This window comes from Oryctolagus cuniculus, chromosome 2 (assembly GCF_964237555.1).
Source record: "Oryctolagus cuniculus chromosome 2, mOryCun1.1, whole genome shotgun sequence".
Lineage (NCBI taxonomy): Eukaryota > Metazoa > Chordata > Mammalia > Lagomorpha > Leporidae > Oryctolagus > Oryctolagus cuniculus.
Window position 1 is genome coordinate 146,989,710 of NC_091433.1, and position 19,373 is coordinate 147,009,082.

At 41.4% G+C, this 19,373-nt stretch overlaps 1 protein-coding gene across 5 annotated transcripts in view; it reads left to right on the forward strand.

Moving 5' to 3' along the window:
• The window catches only part of PPP4R3B (protein phosphatase 4 regulatory subunit 3B), a 67,726-nt gene that overhangs the window by 17,386 nt on the left and 30,967 nt on the right, over positions 1-19,373 (forward strand). For 4 of the 5 annotated variants that reach the window (XM_008254387.4, XM_008254385.4, XM_002709860.5 and 1 more), the window contains exons 4-7: positions 3,830-4,453; positions 13,759-13,836; positions 15,191-15,307; positions 17,377-17,493. In XM_008254387.4, the coding sequence (XP_008252609.1) occupies positions 3,830-4,453; positions 13,759-13,836; positions 15,191-15,307; positions 17,377-17,493 (936 nt within the window). The remainder of the gene's footprint in view (positions 1-3,829; positions 4,454-13,758; positions 13,837-15,190; positions 15,308-17,376; positions 17,494-19,373) is intronic. The other variant, XM_070069093.1, reaches the window with a different exon arrangement.

The window sequence follows — 19,373 nt, forward strand, 5'->3', positions numbered from 1 at the left end:
ATTCTGTCCCGGTTGCTCCTCTTCCAGTCCAGCTCTCTGCTGTGGTCCGGGAAGGCAGTGGAGGATGGCACAAGTCCTTGGGCCCTGCACCCGCATGGGAGACCAGGAGGAAGCAACTGGCTCCTGGCTTCGGATCAGCACAGCGCGCCGGCCGTAGCAGCCATTTGGGGTGTGAACCAATGGAAGGAAGACCTTTCTCTCTGTCTCTCTCTCTCTCACTGTCTAACTCTGCCTGTCAAAAAAAAATATATATATATATATATTTATTTATTTGACAGGCAGAGTTACACAGAGAGTGGGAGAGAGGGGTCTTCCATTTGCTGATTCACTCCCCAAATGGCTGCAACAGCCAAAGCTAGGCCGATCGGAAGCCAGGAGTTTACTCTGGGTCTCTCACATGGGTGCAGGGGCCCAAGCACTTGGGCCATCCTCTGCTGCTTTCCCAAGCACATTAACAGGGAGCTGGATTGGAAGTGGGGCAGCTGGGACTCGAACCATGCCCATGAGGGATGCCTGCAGCACAGGCAGCAGCTTAACCCACTGCGCCACAGGGCTGGCCCCTCCACATCAGAGCTTCTGAGCTAGCTTCCTGCTAATGTGCCTGGGAGGGCAGCAGGTGATAGCCCACATGTTTAGATTGCTGCCACCCACATGAGAGACCCAGGTGGAGTTCTGATCTCCTAGCTGCATCCTGGACCAGTCTCAAATGCTGAAGGCATTTGGGGAGTAAACCAGAAGATGGAGGGTCTCTGTCTCTCCATTCTCTCTGTTACTCTGCATTTCAAGTAAATCTTTAAAAAGTAAACAAAATAGACTTTACATTTTACAGTAGTTTTAGTATCATAGTGAAAGCAAATATTTTTCTAGAAGTAAGTTGCAAAAATAATTTGATAAAATTAAGTTTTCTCATACAAAAAGGAGTTTTTAGTTTGATGTAAAACTCAGTATTGTCCTTGTCAAGTCAGTGCAATGATGTGATAGGTTGCTTAAAGAGTCATACTTAGAGGACAGCACTGTGGCTTAGCAGGTAAAGTTACCACCTGCGGTGCTGGCATCCCATATGGATGCTGGTTTGAGTCCTGGCTGTTCCACTTCCAATCTAGCTCCCTGTTAATAGTGCACCTTGGAAAGTAGCAGAAGATGGGCCTCTGCACCCACATGGGAGGCTCAAATGAAACTCCTTACTTAAGCCTGACCCAGTCTGGACCATTGTAACCATTTGGGGAATGAACCAGAAGATGGAAGATTTATTCTCTCTCTCTCTCTCTCTCTCTCTGCCTCTCTGCCTCTGTCTCTCCTTCTCTGTAGCTCTGACTTTCAAATAAATAAATCTTTTTTTTAAAAAAAAAGTCATATTTGGGCCGGCACCGCGGCTCACTAGGCTAATCCTCCGCCTTGCGGCGCCAGCACACCAGGTTCTAGTCCCAGTTGGGGCGCCAGATTCTGTCCCGGTTGCCCCTCTTCCAGGCCAGCTCTCTGCTGTGGCCAGGCAGTGCAGCGGAGGATGGCCCAAGTCCTTGGGCCCTGCACCCCATGGGAGACCAGGAGAAGCACCTGTCTCCTGCCATCAGATCAGCGCAGTGCACCGGCCACAGCACGGCAGCCATTGGAGGGTGAACCAACGGCAAAGGAAGACCTTTCTCTCTGTCTCTCTCTCTCACTATCCACTCTGCCTGTCCAAAAAAATAAAAATAAAAAATAAAAAAGTCATATTTATGGATTGGCATTGTGGCACAACTAGTTAAGCTCTAGCTTGTGATGCCATCATCCCATAGCAGAGTTCCAGTTCCAAATCCATCTACTTTGGTTCCAATCCAGCTTCCTGCTGATACACCTGGCAAGCCAAGAGAAGATGGCCGGGGGGCAGTGCTGTCACGCAGCAGGTTAAGCCACCATCTACAATGCCAGCGTCCATATGGACTCTGCTTCCAATCCAACTTCCTGCTAATGTACCCAGGAAAGTAGTGGAGGGGATGGCCCAGATCCTTGGGCCGCTACATCCACATGGGAGACCCAAAGAAGGTTTTTGGCTCTTGGATTGGCATTGGCCCAGCTCCAGCCATTGCAGCCACTTGAGGAGTGAACTACTGGATGGAAGATCTCTCTGTCCTTTTTCTCTCTCTCTGACTTTCAAATTTTTAAAAAGAGAGAGAGAAGATGGCCCAACTATTAGCCCCTGCCACCCTTGTGAGAGACCAGGGTGGAGTTCCTGATGCCTAGCTTTGGCCTGGCCCAGATCCGTCTATTTATGGCCATTTGCAGAATGAACCAGTGGATAAAAGGTCTCCCTCTCTTTTCCTTTCTCTGTTGCTCAAATAAATTTAAAAAAATCATGCTGATTTTGATGGCAAACAGTATAATTACCTGCTGCAAAATTAAGTTACTAGGCAACTACTCATTATTATATAATTTAACATCATAACACTATATCAACTGAAGTATTCAGAGTATCAGGGATCAGTTAATGTATGGTTTGGAATATTTGTAGGTGAAATGATCTGTAGTCAGTTACTTAGACGGAAATAACTGACTTCTAAACATGTTTTTCCCCATCAGACTTCACTTTTTTTTTTTTTTTTTTTTTTTTTTTTTTTAGATTTGAGATTTGAGAGTTAGTGTTACAGAGAGGGAGAGACAGAAAGGTCTTCCATCCACTGATTGACTCCCTAAATGGCCACAACGACTGGAGCTGAGCCCACCTGAAGCTAGGAGCCAGGAGTTTCTTCCATGTGGGTACAGGGACTCATGCGCTTGGGCTGTCTGCTGCCGCTTTCCCAGGCCCTAGCAGAGAGCTGGGTTAAAAGAGGAGTAGCCAAAACTCAAACCGGTGCCCATAGGGGATACTGATGCCACAGGTGGAGACTTAGCTCACTATGCCACAGCACAGGTCCCTAGACTACACTTTTTAAAAATTTTTATCAATATAAAGAGAATAGATTTTATGTATTTCATAGGTAAAATAAGAAGATGACCGGGGCTGGCGCTGTGGTGTAGCGGGTAAAGCCACCACCTGCTGGTTCAAGACCCAGCTGCTCCACTTTCGATCTAGCTCTTCTGCTATGTCCTGGGAAAGCAGTACAAGATGGCCCAAGACCTTGGGCCCCTGCACCAGCAGGGGAGGACCGGAGGAAGCTCCTGGCTCCTGGCTTTGGATCTGCATGGCTCCAGCCATTACGGCTAATTGCGGAGTGAAACAGTGGATCGAAGACCTCTCTCTCTGCCTCTCCTCCTCTCTCTACTGCACCGATCCAGAGGAGCCAGGAGCTTTTTCATGTGGGTGCAGGGGCCCAAGGACTTGGGCCATCTTCTACTGCTATCCCAGGCCATAGCAGAGAGCTGGATCGGAAGAGAAGCAGGCGGGACTAGAACCGGCACCCATATGGGATGCCAGCACTTTCGGCCAGGGCTTGAACCCACTGCACCACAGCACCAGCCCCAAGTTTCATTCTTAAATATTGTGGTTTTTTTGTGTTCCAAATTAACTAACACATATCAGAGAAAACATTCGTCTTTTTGGCCTGGCTTATTTCACTAAGCATAGTGTTCTCCAGTTACATTCATTTTATTGCAAAAGACAGGATTTCATTTTTTTATGACTGAGTAGTAGTCCATTTTGTATATATATATATACCACATTTTCTTTATCCAGTTATCAGTTAATGGACGGCAGCTAGGTTGAGTCCATATTTTATCTACTGTGAGACTTAACAATGACTGGTATTTTTTTGTGTGGTGTTTTTACTTAAATTCAGTGGTCAGTGGTTTCATTTCCAAAGATTTTTCAGTTCTTTCGTACATTAAGATAACAGTTGTACTTGGATATTTTTAGGTTCAAGGTAAGGACCCATCAGTGGAAGTCACACAAGACCTCATTGATGAATCAGAAGAAGAACGATTTGAAGAAATGCCTGAAACTAGTCATCTTATTGACCTACCCACTTGTGAACTCAATAAACTTGAAGAGATTGCTGACTTAGTTACCTCAGTTCTCTCCTCACCTATTCGTAGGGAAAAGCTGGCTTTGGCCTTGGAAAATGAAGGCTATATTAAAAAACTACTGCAGCTGTTCCAAGCATGTGAGAACCTAGAAAACACTGAAGGTTTACACCATCTGTATGAAATTATTAGAGGAATCTTATTCCTAAATAAAGCAACTCTTTTTGAGGTAATGTTTTCTGATGAGTGTATCATGGATGTCGTGGGATGCCTTGAATATGACCCTGCTTTGGCTCAGCCAAAAAGACATAGAGAATTCTTGACCAAGACTGCAAAATTTAAGGAAGTTATACCAATAACAGACTCTGAACTAAGGCAAAAAATACATCAGACTTACAGGGTACAGTACATTCAGGACATCATTTTGCCTACGCCATCTGTTTTTGAAGAGAATTTTCTTTCTACTCTTACGTCTTTTATTTTCTTCAACAAAGTTGAGATAGTCAGCATGTTGCAGGTGAGTAAGCATTCACAATTCTGTTTTCAAATAATTTAGTTTTCTTAATGCCTTTTTTGGGTAAAATTTCTTTAAACTTGAAAATATGCCTTTATTTTATTATGAAGGCAAATAATTTTCTAATGTAGCCTTTTTATGTCTGTATTTTAGAATACAGCTGTCTTATCTGAAATTTTTGTACTTTTTATAATTAAATTCACATATACATAACAAAATGCACCATTTTAATCACTTTTAAATGTACAGGTTAGTAATAATAACTATTCTGCAACAATCACAGCCTTCATTTCTATAATTTACTCATCATCTCAAAAATCCTTATCCCATAAACAGTAACTTCCCATGTCCCTTCCCTCTAGCTCTTGGTAACCTCCATTCTCCATTTCTGTGCTTTTCTCTACTGTAGATACCAGTGATATAGCTATTTTTATTCCATTTTGAAAGACACAGTTGTTATTGGGGTATATCTGAGTATGTGCACTTAAAGCTTTCCAAATACTCAAATGTGTGACCAGGATTGATAAGCACTCAGTAATTTTCAGAAAATGATAGTTTATTTACTATGTGTTCATTTTGTTCTATCTCCTTGAATTGTAGAATTTCATATCATGTATATCTTGTTATGACTTATTACCCAATGATATAGTAAGCTTGCTTTCAAAGATTTTACATGCTTGTGATAAAATTAGATGATAATTAAGTTTCCTATATACCTGCCTTTATTATTTCCATGTCAGTCACTAAGCTTATTGAGCAGCTACTAAATACTATAGTGCTTCTCAAAGTGTAGTCCTTAGACTCTTTTAGTTTCCCTTTTAAAGGTTTTCCCTTTTCCAGCCTCATATCAGTGTGATGCTGTAATACTTCAGCCAGAATAACATAATAAATTAAATTCCAAAGAGCTAGTTGTCTTCTGTTAGACAGATTTTGAAAAGATTTGCAAAAATACAGAAGAGGGCTATCTTTTCTAAATTTCAAAAATTTTAAATAGTTGTTTCTCATTAAAAAGTGTATTAACATATAATGGCTTATTAAAAAAACAAATTTATGAATATTGTTAAATGCCTCAGTTTTAATTTTAATAACGGTAACTATCAATAAACATAACCCACATACTAAAAAACTCTTTGGAGTCCTTGCTAATTTTTAGAGTTTCAATGGGTCCTGAGATGAAATGATTGTTAATGTCTTTTTTTTTTAAGAGTTATTATTTATTCCAAAGTCAGAGTTACGGAGAGAGAAGGAGAAACGGAGAGAGATCCTCCACCCGCTGGTTCGTTCCCCAAATTGCTGCAACAGCCAGGGCTGGAACAGGCCAAGTCTGGGAGCTTTATCCAGGACTCCCACATGGGTGGCAGGGGTCTAAACATGTGGGCCATCTTATGCTTTCCCAGGTGCATTAGCAGGGAGCTGGATTGGAAATGGAGCAGCTGGGATCAGTCCCCACCATGTGGGATGCTGGCATCACTGGCAAGCACTTTATCTGCTAGCCACAACGCCAGCCCCTTGACAGTTTCTGATGTAATACTTTGGTATTAGACTGCATTCCAATTACTGTTTACTTCTCTGTTACTATTACTTTTTTCCCAAAAGCCCTTTTATTTACGGTATATAAACTTATATATTTCATAAATACAACATTAGGTACACAGAAATAGTGATTATTCCCACCATACCCAGCCTTCTTCCTCCTCCCTCTCTTATTCTCATTTTTTACTAAGATCTATTTTCAATTAACTTAATACACAGAAGATTAGCTCTATACTAAGTAAAGAGTTCAACAAATAGTATGGGAAAAAAAAAACTATTCCTTGATGGTTTTTTTATTTCTCTTTTAATTTCTTCTATAACCCACTGTTCATTCAGGAGCATGTTGTTCAGTCTCCATGTGTTTGCATCTGTTTTAGAGATTTTTGAGTTGTTTCCAGTTTTCTCCCATTATGATCAGAGAAGATGCATGTTATGGTTTTGGTTTTTTTGAATTTGCTGAGACTTGCTTTATGGCCTGATCTGTGGTCTGTCCTAGAGAAAGTTCCATGTGCTAGTGAGAAGAATGTGTATTCTGCAACTGTGAGATGAAGAGTTTTGTAGATATCCATCACACATTTGGTCTATAGTGTCAATTAACTATTGTTTTCTTGCTGATTTTCTGTCTGTTGCTTAAAGTGGGATATTGAGGTCCAGCATTACTATTGGTGTGGGAGTCTATCTCTCTTTAGATCCATTAACATTTCTTTCAAATAGCCAGGTGCCCTGTAATTAGGTGTATCCACATTTATTATGGTCACATCTTACTGTTGAATTGATCCCTTAATCATTGTATAGTGCCCTTGTCTCTTTTAACAGTTTTTGTGTTAAAGTCTATTCTCTCTGATATTAGGATGGCCACACCAATTTTTTGTTCTTTTACCATGGAATATCTTTTTACATCCTTACACTTTCAGTTGGAATGATTCTTTGTTGGGGAGATGTGTTTCTTGTAGGCAGCAAATAATTGGTCTTGTTTGTTTTTTTTTTTTTTCCACTCATCCAGTCTGTATTGTTTAACAGGAGAGTTGAGGCCATTTACATTCAAAGTGACTTGATAGGTAGTGACAATGCCCCTGACATTTTTCCATAAATATTCCTATTGTTTATTTTGGGTTTCCTTTGTACTTTCACTGGGAGAGTTTTTGTTTTCATCTTCTTTCATAGTGATGACCATGTTTCTGTGTGTCTGTGTGTAACATATCCTTAAGCAGCATTTGTATGGCCAAACAAGTGGTGCCAAATTCTGTGGGGAGCAACTGGGAGCAACTCGGACTAGACTAAGTTACTGGAATTAAGACTTATTCTATGCATCTGCTCTCCCACAATATGGCGCTGAGAAGGGAGTAACAACTTCTACGCAGCTGCCTCTCGCCAATTTGATTGAGCCGCAGGAGCTGATCTTGCTCCTGATTGGAGGAGAGCAGCGTACTCGGCGTGTGGGTAGCAGAGTTGGGATTGGCGGAAGAGGACTATAAAGGAGGAGAGAAACAACATGCACCGGGAACATCTAAGGGGAACATCTATCTGAAGGAACACCTGCGCAGCCCCCGAGAGAGCCGGCCGGCAGTGTGCTACTCCCCCGCGGAAGTGGGGAAAGTGGCTAGGGGGAACCGCCCTTCCACGGAGGTGGAAGGGACGGTAGCCAACCCGGGAAGAACCAGCAGCAAACCCGGGGAGGGCCGAGCAGACGAAAGAACAGCACAGGGTCCTGTGTCGTTCCTCCACGAAGACGGGGAGCGACATAATGGTGCCGTGACTCGGATAGGAAGCCTAGGCAGGGCTTAGTGTCGTTCCTCCACGAAGACGGGGAGCGACATAATGGTGCCGTGACTCGGATAGGAAGCCTAGGCAGGGCTTAGTGTCGTTCCTCCATGAAGAGGGGGAGCGACAAAATTCTTTAAATAATTTTTTGTTATGGAAGGTCTTTATTTCACCTTTATTCATAAATGAGAGCTTTGCAGGGTATTGTATTCTGTGTTGACAGTTTTTTTCTCTTAAGACTTGGAATATATCTCCCCATTCTCTCCTAGCCTGTAGGATTTCTGATGAGAAGTCAACTGTGAGTCTAATTGGAGATCGTCTGAAAGTATCCAGCATTTCTCTTGTGCACATTTTAGAATTTTTTCTGTATGTTTTACTGTGGAGAATTTGGCTACAGTGTGTCATTGTGAAGATCTTTTCTGGTCATGTCTGTTAGGAGTTCTATGTGCTTCCTGTACTCGGAAGTCCCTTTCTCTCTCCAGTAGGGAAGTTTTCTGTAATTATTTCACTAGAAAGGCCTTCTAATCCAGTCTGTCTCTCCATACCTTCAGGAACTCCTAAGACCTAAGGGTCATTTGATAGTATCCCATAGATTTCCAACACTGCTTTTTGGTTTTCTAATTTCTTCTTTTTTTTTTTTTTTTTTTTTTTTTTGGTCTGAGTATAAAATTTCCAGAGATTTGTCTTCTAACTTGGATATGCTTTGTTCTACCTTGTTGATTCTGTTGTTAAGGCTTTCTACCAAACCTTTTAGTTGTTCTATTGAATTCTTCATTTCAAATATTTCGTTTTGATTTCTCTTTAAAATCTGTTTTGGGACCAGCGTTGTGGCTTAGCAGGTAAAGCTGCTGCCTGCAGTGCCGGCATCCCTGATGGGTGCCAATTTGAGTCCTGGCTCCTCCACTTCTGATTCAGCTTTCTGCTATGGCCTGGGAATGCAGTGGAAGATGGCCCAAGTTCTTGGGCTTGGGAGACCCTGAAGAAGCTCCTGTCTTTGGATCGGCTAAGTTCTGGCTATTGTGGCCATCTGGGGAGTGAACCAGCGGATGGAAGACTTCTCGCTTGCTCACTCTCTCTCTCCCTGCCTGTCTCTAACTTTGCCTTTCCAAAAAAAAAAAAAAATTTTTTTTAAATCTCATTTTCCTGAGAAAATTTTCTTTCATGTCATGTACAGATTTCGTTAGTTCGTGGATTTGCTTCTGATTAACTTCTAAGTAATACTACAATCAATTTTTGTTCATTTCTGACATTTCTGCAATATCTTCATTTTCACATTCTAGTATTGAAGTGGTGTTTTGTTCCTTTGGGGGTATCATGTTGTCTTTCTTATTCTTGTTTCTTGGATTGCTGCATTTATTTTTAGGTGTTTGTGGAGATACTTGTTGACTTATTTTTTTTCCCTGTGATGGCTTTTATCTTTGGACTACGGCTCTGTGGATTAGTGGAGTGTCTGCTCTTTCAGTAAATATCCTGTGGCGTATACTGACTGTAGCCAGGGAGCTCTGTTCAGTGCTCCAGGGTGAGAGGAGTATCCAAGATGACACCCAAGTTGGGAGTGGTAAATCTTTCTTTATTTTTAAATCAGAGGGGAGGTTTTTTCTGCTCTGTTGCCATAGTCTGATGCTTACCTGTTCTCCTTAAGAGAGTCCAGTGCCTGGGTGCTAACTCTAGTGGGTACAGTATTCATCCATGCTGCCATGAGAACCACACAAAGGATCCGTGCAGTCGTTGGTCTGAGTACGGATCCATAGCAGTGAGCCTCACCAGGGAATCAGCGAGCCCCAAGCATGTGGAGCCCCCCACAAGTAATTGCCCAATGAGCCAGCCACACCATGTGCCCTTCCCCTAATAGCCACAGTGTTTTCACAGTTCCAGCACATAAGGCTCCCACAGGAGCACCCAACGCCCTGTCCATTATCCCAGCCAGACTCTGGGATCTCCTCTCAGCTGGTTGCTGGGCATCAACACAAGTTGGCACAGCTGTTACGTATGTCAAATGGCGCCCACCCACTCTTAGCTAGTTACAGGACGCCAGTGCCAGATGTTCAAGGAGAGAGAAAAGTGCCCTCTTTTTTTTCCCTCTAGGTTAGCAGGTATACTGTCCCCAACAGTGGATGGAAGTTCTTTCTCTGCCTCTCTCTCTCTTTAACTCTGAGTTTCTAAATAAATCTTCTTTAATGATTTATTTGAGAAAGAGAGAGAGAGAGAGAGAGAGAGAGAGAGAGAGAGAGAGAGATCTTCCATGCACCAGATCACTACCCAAATGACCAAAACAGGTGGGACTGGGCCAGGCTGGAGCCTGGAGCTTCTTCCAGATCTCCCATGTGGGTCAAGGGGCCCAAGCACTTGAACCATCTTCTGCTCCTTTCCCAGGTGCATTAGCAGGGACCTGGATCCAAAGTGGAGCAGCCAGGTCTTGAAGCAGCACCCATATGGGATGCCAGCCTCACAGGCAGTGGCTTAACTGTCTATGTCACAACACTAGGTCCTCTACATAAATCTTAGGGGGAAAAAAAAACTATTTGCAGTGATATGCTCCTTCCTTTTCTTTCTTAGGGATATTTTTGAACTTAGTATAGAATTTAACATTCCAAGTTTTATCTTAGCTAGGTTTGGCCCATTCCAGCTTGGTATGTGAGTATTTTGCTTGAGTACAGTACATAAGTTTGAACATGTTGGGAACTTATTCTCTAGTTTTATGTGGTAGAATGATGAAAACTTCATCCTTAGGGAGATTTATATTCTAAATCTATGTCTGTCACTAGCTGACTTCAGATAAGTCCACTCTTTGGACCTCAGTTTCTTGAAAAAAAATTTTTTTAATTAATTTATTTATTTGAAAGAATTACACAGAGAGATCTATCCTCTGATTTGCTTGCCAGATGTCTGCAATGGCCAGGGCTAGGCCAGGCCAAAGCCAGGTGCCCAGAGCCTCTTCCTGGTGTTCCACACAGGTGCAGTGTCCCAACCACTTGGGCTGTCCTCTGCCGCTTTCCCAGGTACATCAGCAGGAAGCTGGATGGGAAATGGAGCAGCCAGGACTTGAACCAGCACCCACACGGTGGCAGCTTTTCACTATGCCACAGCACTGCCCCAATTTCTTGAAATTTAAAATTGACCTAAGCAGTCTTTGTCCTGTTATAAAACTTGGTCTAATTCTAAATTTCCGTGTTTATATCATTCTAAAAAATGTTTTGTGGGTTTTTTGTTTTGCCTGTTTTCACTTATTGCAAAGAAAAGTTTGACTTAGACTTTTTTTTTTTAATTTTTTAAAAGATTTATTTATTTATTTGAAATGCAGAGATAGAAAGGGTGGGAGAGAAAGAGTTCTTCCATCCATTGGTGCACTCCCCAAGTGAACACAACAGGCAGTTCTGGGTAAGGCCAAAGCCAGGAGCCAAGAGCTTCATCTGGGTCTCCCACGTGGATGCAGAAGCCCTAGGACTTGGGCCATCTTCTTCAGCTTTCCCAGGCGTATTAGCAGGGAGCTGGATGAGAAGTAGAGCAGCCAGGACTCCCATATGGGATGCTTGTGCTACATGCAGAGAGGTTTTTTTTTTCTTCTTCTTTTTGGGGCGGAGGCTTAATCTTCCACAGCACAGCACTGGCCCCGAAGATTTGTTTATTTGGAATGCAGAATTACTGACAGAGAAGGAGATACACAGAAGGAGAGATCTTCCATCCATTGGTTCACTCCCCAGATGGCCACAACTGCCCAGGCTGGGCCAGGCCAAAGTCTGAAGCCTGGAACTCCATCTAAGAATCCCACATGGGTGGCAGAAGCCCAAGTACTTGGGCCATATTCTGCTTCCTCAGGCTCATTAGCTGGGAGCTGGATTGGAAATAAAGCAGCTGGGACATAAAACATATGTACAACCTTATGGAATGCCATTCTGGCAGGCAGCAGTTTAACCTTGTACACCACAATACCCACCCCTAATTTAGACTCTTTGGGAGCAGTCCTTTTCCCCATGAGATTTTGTTGTGTTATCCAGAAAAACAGTCATATATAATTTGATTGAGTTAACAATTTACCAGAACAAGTTTTTGTTTTGTTTTTTTGTGTGTGTGTGGTTTTTTTTTGGTTTTTTTTTGTTTTTGTTTTTGTTTTTGTTTTTTTTTTTTTTGACAGGCAGAGTTAGACAGTGAGAGAGAGAGACAGAGAGAAAGGTCTTCCTTCCATTGGTTCACACCCCAAATGGCCGCTACGGCAGGCACGTTGCGCTGATCTGAAGCTAGGAGCCAGGTGCTTTCTCCTGGTCTCCCATGTGGGTGCAGGGCCCAAGCACTTGGGCCATCCTCCACTGCCTTCCCAGGCCACAGCAAGAGCTGGACTGGAAGAGGAGCAACCGGGACTAGAACCCGAGGTGCTGGCGCCGCAGGCAGAGGATTAGCCTAGTGAGCCACGGTGCCAGCCCAAAGATTACATACACATTTTAATATACTGAGAAGGTGTATCATTCAGACCACAATGCCAGTTTCAAAAGGAGTCCGTGAGGCCGGTTGGGGCCCAGATTCTGTCCCGGTTGCTCCTCTTCCAGTCCAGCTCTCTGCTGTGGCCCAGGAGTGCAGTGGAGGATGGCCCAAGTCCTTGGGCCCTGCACCCCATGGGAGACCAGGAGAAGCTCCTGGCTCCTGGCTTCGGATCGGCGCAACACGCGGGCTACAGCGGCCACTTGGAGGGTGAACCGATGGAAAAAGGAAGACCTTTCTCTCTGTCTCTCTCTAACTCTGCCTGTCCAAAAAAATAAAAATAAAATAAAAAAATCGTAGGGTCGTCAGAGTGAAAAGCAGTTATCATTTATGTACCACAAGAACATGTTAAGACTACCCCAGTTGGCCATGTGCTACTATAGATCATGAGTTCTTCTGTTTTTTTGTACTATTTTTTAAGGATTTATTTATTTGTTTGCTTTTAAAGATTTATTTGTTTATTTGAAAGAGCTACACAGAGAAAGGAGAGGTAGAGAGAGAGAGAGGTCTTCAATCCACTGGTTCACTCCCCAATTGGCTGCAGTGGCCGGAGTTGCGCCAATCCGAAGCCAGGAGCCAGGAGCTTCTTCCAGGTCTCCCATACGAGCGCAGGGGCCCAAGGACTTGAGCCATCTTCCACCGCTTTCCCAGGCCATTAGCACAGAGTTTGTGGAAGGAGAACAGCTAGGACTTGAACCAGTGCCCAGCAGTTTTACCTGCTACACCACAATGCCAGTTCTTCATGAGTTAAGTGGCTTTGTAAACTTAACGGGCTGCTAAAATTCAACTTTATTTACTGCTGTCTTGTTATTCTTGATTTTCTAATTGAGGGAGATCCTCAAACTTGTTTCAGTAGATACAGACTGGATATAGCAGCCAGTGTTGTGCATAGTAGGTAAAGCCACCTCCTGCAGTGCCAGCATCCCATCTGGGTGCCGGTTTGAGTCCTGGCTGCTTCACTTCCAATCCAGCTCCCTGCTAATATACCTGGGAAAGCAGCAGAGGATGGCCCAACTGCTTGGGCCCCAGCTCCCATGTGGGAGACCCAGAAGGCGGTCCTGCTTCTGGCTTCAAACCAGACCAGCCCCAGCCTTTGCAGCCATTTGCAGTAGATGGAAGATACTTCTCTGTCTTTCTCCCAGCCCCCATAACTCTGCCTTTCAAATAAATAAATACGTTAAAAAAAAAAAAACACACACACACACACACACACACAACTGGATATAGACCCTGCAGAAGGGCTACAGAGGTTGTCAAATGAATCCTTTAAATGCAACACCTCTAAAACATCTATTTTTGTTTTCCAAAGAGGTCTTTGTACTGATATTTCTAATTAAAGTAGATTTTATATATATATATATATTATAGTCAAACTAGGATTGAATGGGACAATCAAATTTTATAAAATTATAGCATAAACCTGGAATTTTAGGTTTTGTGATAATGCTATTGGGTTTTCAGCTACTAATCTTTACAAATCATGTAAATAAATTTAACTTTATACCTTAAATAATATTTCATAGTAGTTATTTCTTGTGCAGGAAGATGAAAAGTTCTTGTCTGAAGTTTTTGCACAATTAACAGATGAGGCTACTGATGATGATAAACGACGTGAGTTGGTAAGTGATTTATTCTTGAAATTCAAACTCTTAGAACTCTTGATTTGTGCGGCTTTAGAATTTTAACGAATTGTTGTAAGTTTATATAATTAGTATAAATTAAAGCTATTTTTTTAAATTAAACTATATAATTTAAAATGCATGAAATTTGTTGTTGTTTATATTAGGAAACTGCTATGTGTTCCCACCCACCAGTGAGGGAATTTATATGCCTTATAAGTCCCAAAATCAGATAAATGTTTTATGTCAGGACAGAACTAAAAACTCACAGGCTATTATTGTGAATATTCACATTACAGAGATGCTTTTCTTTTTAAACAAGAGGTAAGGAAACTACTGCTTGAATAAGTGATTGATAAATAGTTTATTTCTTTGGAAGTTTTTTCATTTTTCAATGTGTTTATAAGCACGGATTTGGGTGGGTTATATAAACCATATTTAGGGGATAGTGATTACTGTGTACCAGCTGTTTGCCATGTTTGCCATTTTCTTTTTCTTTTTTTATAAAGAGGTATTTTATTTTATTTTATTTTATTTTATTTTATTTAAAAGAGTTTCAGAGAGAGGTAGAGACAGAGAGAGAGGCCTTCCATTCACTCATTCACTCCCCAGATGGCCGCAACAGCCAGAGCTTCGCCAATCCGAAGCCAGGAGCCAGGAGCTTCTTCCGGGTCTCCCATGCAGGTGCAGAGGCCCAAGGACTTGGGCCATCTTCTACTGCTTTCCCAGGCCATAGCAGAGAGCTGGATCGGAAGAGGAACAGCCGGGACTAGAACCTTCACCCATATGGGATGCCAGTGCTGCCAGCCTGGCCGTTAACCTGCTGCGTCACAGCGCTGGCCCCTGCATTTTCTTCACCATTGTAATTGGATTTGGAAATTTTACAAAATAGTGAAATATCACTGTCTTAAAAATATTGAAGTCCTCTTTGGTATAGTTACTTAATAATAGCCCACTTAATTTTCTCATTTGTAAAGTTAAGTCTAGGGAATCTCTGCTGTCCTTTACAGTTCTTAAAGTTATATCATATTTTCAAGAGCTCCCTGAGAACCCAGCCACAGTTTATCATATGATGATTTTTGTGAAAATATAGGATCTTCACTGAAAACAAATGTCTTACATAGCATTTTTGCCCAGTAGTTTCTTTAGAGAGATAATTTGTTAGTGTTTGAGAAATAATCTAAGGTTTGCTATTATGAAATGCTAACTTTTGTTCTCAGTGGTGGTTTTGGTAGCCAGGATACTCTGAAAATACAAAATCTTTCAGAAAGGTGGCTTTTATGCTGTTACAGACGCTATAATATAACCCAAGTTTATTTTTATCAACTTCTCACAGTAATTTTTAACATTGCAGGTTAATTTTTTCAAGGAATTTTGTGCATTTTCTCAGACATTACAACCTCAAAACAGGGATGCATTTTTCAAAACTTTGGCAAAATTGGGAATCCTTCCTGCTCTTGAAATTGTAATGGTAATTATACCAATTCTTTTCATGCCTATGAAACTATAAATTTGTGATCTTTATTCTGAATGTGAAAATATTTATTACAGTACAGCCTATTGAATCCTGTAGTTTATAATTCAGAATTATAAAACAGAATTTCTATAACAGTATTTTCAAATTTTTATTATTTTGTAATTTATATGTAATCTGTTATATGCAGTATGGCTTCAGGTGACTAGAACTCCCATGTATTTGTAAGACTGTTGCCTTTTCTTTAGAAATATTGAATATGTTTCAAAGAAACCAAGGAAATGTTCCTCTTTAGACCAGTTTGTCAAGTAGGACAGACTGAACCAAGAGGACTGATTTCTACAGTATGGGCATGGTTCTCAGACATTTGTTTACATATCTACTCACTGATATTTAGCATATGAAAAATTAAAGCAGAAATATTAAAGTGTTAATTAATTTTAAAAGAATAACCTGTAAAATGTTAACATAAAATATATAACTCATGAAAAAATAATTTTTTAAAAGAAAAAAGTAAATAAGAAAAATTACCATTTTTTAAAATTTTTTTATTTATTTGAAAGTTGGAAATATGGAAACAGCAGGGGAGAGAGAGATCTTCCATCCATTGGTTCACTCCCCAAATGACCACAGTGGCCAGAGCTGGAGGCCAAAGCCAGGAGCCAGGAGTTTCATCCAGGTCTCCCACATGGGTACAGGAGCACTTGGGCCATCCTCCACTGTTTTCCCAGACACATTAGTAGGGAGCTAGATCAAAATTGGAGTAGCCAGGACTTGAACTGGTGCTCATATGGAATGCCCATGCTGCAGACAGTGACATATGCTGCTATGCCACAGCACTGCCCCACCCCACAGAGTTGAAGGAGAAACAGAAAGATCTTTCATCTGCTGGTTCACTACCCAAAATGACCACAACAACCAGGTCAGGCCAAAGCTAGGAGCCATTAGCTTCCTCCAGTTCTCCCACATGGGTGCAGGGGTCCAAGGACTTGGACCATCTTCCACTGCTTTCCCAGGCCCATTAGCAGGGAGCTGGATCTTGAATCAGCCCCCAAACAGTATGCTGGTGTCACGGGTGGAGGCTTAACCTGCTTTGCTGCATCCCTGGTCCCCACTTTTTTTGTTTTGAAAGAGCTTCTTCTGAGTCTCTCACATGGACCATCCTCCGCTACTGTCCCAGGCACCTCAGCAGGGAGCAATTTATGATTCCTGTACCCTTCATGTGTTAGAGGGGGAAAAGTATTTTAGGCAAAAAGTGTTTTCCTCCTTCACCTAAAGATTTCTTTATTTATTTGAAATAAAGAGTTACAGAGAGACAGGGAGGGAGAGAGAGAAAGAGGTCTTCCATCTGCTGGTTCACTGCCCAAATGGCCTCAACAGCCAATGCCGGGCCAGGCTGAAACCAGGATCCCAGAACTCCACCCAGGTCTCCCATGTGGGCAGCAGGGCCCAACTATTTGGACCATCTCCCACTGGTTTCTCAGGTCCATTAGCAGGAGCTGGGTAGAAACTGGAGCAGCCAGGACTCAAACCAGCACTCCAGTGTCTGGCAGGCAGCAGTTTAGCTTGCTGCACCTCAACACTGGCATCTCAAAAAATGCTTTCAAAGAACATCCTAATTTAGCAAGTCACAGAAATACTAGAGTAATCCCAGCAAATCGAGAACAAAAGACAGATTCTGGAAGGCTTTGCAGCCTTACCTATGGGATATAAGGAATGTTTTTCAGAGTTTTGCATATATTTAAGTAAATTATCTTCTCCGATTTCTTTCAGCATTTTTAAAACATTGCTTTATAATCCTATGCTGTTTTTACATTTAAGTTTTCTGAGCATTTCTTTGCAGTATTAAAAACCAGCAGAAACTGGTTTTTAATCATTGAGCTGCTCAAGAGATGCACTATTTGTGAAAAGGAAGGAAGAAACTGTTGGAAACATAATATTTTCATTGCTGTGTAATATCTTAATCCAAAAAGATGAATGAGAGTACATAGATTTGAGAAAAAAATGAGATACAACCAAAACATTTGTGAACATTCTGTAAGTAATGTAGTTTTCCTTTTTTTCAGGGCATGGATGATTTGCAAGTCAGATCAGCTGCTACAGATATATTTTCTTATCTAGTAGAGTTTAGTCCATCTATGGTCCGAGAGTTTGTAATGCAAGAAGCCCAACAAAGTGACGATGTAAGTAATAATGCTGTGGTTCTGTATGAATTACCTGTAGAGTAGTGAATGCAAACTGCTGACAGAGGAAACATATCTTTAGTCTTGATCTTTTTAACAACAGACTAATAGATTTATGATCAGGTGTGACTTTGATATCGTAGGATTTGTGACAATTGACTTGTTTTTTGTAAAGAAAAAGCAAATATCCATACCATAGGTAAGTAGATTATAATAGAATTTGATTCTTAAATATTGGTCTTTAAAAATTTTGAATTACTGGGGCTGGCACTGTGGTGTAGTGGGTAAAGCTATCACCTGCAGTGCCAGCATCCCATGTGGGCAGTGGTTCAAGTCCCAGCTGCTCCACTTCTGATCTAGCTCTCTGCTGTAGCTGATCTAGCTCTCTACTGCTGGGAAAGCAGTAGAAATCCTTAGGCCCCTGCAACCACTTGGGAGACCTGGCTCCTGGCTCCTGGCTCCTGGCTCCTGGCTCCTGGCTCCTGGCTCCTGGCTTTGAATCGGCCCAGCTCCAACCATTGTGGCCATCTGGGGAGTGAACCAACTGGTGGAAAATCTCTCCCTCCCTCTCTCTGCCTCTGCCTCTCTGTAACTCTGCCTTTCAAATAAATAAATAAATCTTTAAAACAAAAATTTTTTGAGTACTAATGTAGTAGAATTATATACCATTGGGGGATTTGCATTTCAGGTAGTTAACTAGTATAACTAGTTACATATAACTAAGAAGTTGCTTTCATTTGCTCAAATTTTTCTTTTTAAGATTGGAAAGATCAATAATGAGACCAATGTGATCTTCCTAGAATAGAAATATCTGAACTTTCCCTTTAAATTATTTTAAGTAAAAAATGAACATGCAATATGTACTTTTTATTTTTGTTTTTTAATTTATTTGAGAGGCAAACAGACACTGTCCATCCACTGCTTCACTTCCCAGATAGCTGCAATGCTAGGATAGGGCCAAAACTGGGAGACAAGAATACAGTCCAGGTCTGCCACATGGGTAGCAGGGAGCCAACTACATGAGCCATCCTATGCTGCCTCCTATGGTCTACTTTAGTTTTTTAACTGACACATAAAAATTGTACTTACATATGAGATGCATCAATGTGATATTTCAGTATATGCATACATTATGTAATGTTCAAATCATGATATTCTATCTCTTCAAACATTGTTTCATGTGAGAAAATATTTGAAATTCTTTATTCTAGCTTTTTGAAACACAATTCATTATCATTATCATCTTTAGTTACTCTGCTATGAAATAGAACATTAGAATTTGTCTCTAACTGTAACTTAATACCCACTGAGCAACCTTTCTTAATCCGTCAGCCCCCATCTCCCCACCTCTGCAAAGGACTATTATGCTGTCAGTGTAAGAGGGCAGCCATTTTGATTTCCATTATGGGTGAGATCATATGGTACTTGTCTTTCTGTGCTTGGCTTATTTCATTCAACATAATATCCTCCAGTTCAATCTACATGTTATAAGTGACAGGATTTCACCTTTTTTAATGTCTGAATAGCATTCCATTGTGTATATGTACTGCATTTTTTTAACCATTCATCAGTTAATCAACACTTAAGTTGTTTGTATTTCTTGACTGCTGTGAATAGTGCTGAAATAAATATGGACATGCAGATGTCTTTTCAGCAGACTGCCTTCGTTTCCTTTAGATGTTTATGTAGTCAGCAGTGAGCTAAATCATATGGCTGGCAGTACTGTTTTTAATTTTTGAGGAACCTCCATACTGTTTGCTGCAATATCCATACTAATTAACATTGCCATCAACAGTGTGCAAGGGTTTTCTTTTCTTCACATCCTTTCCAGCATTGTCTTTTGTCTTTTTGATAATAGCCATTCTATCTAAAAAGGAAAT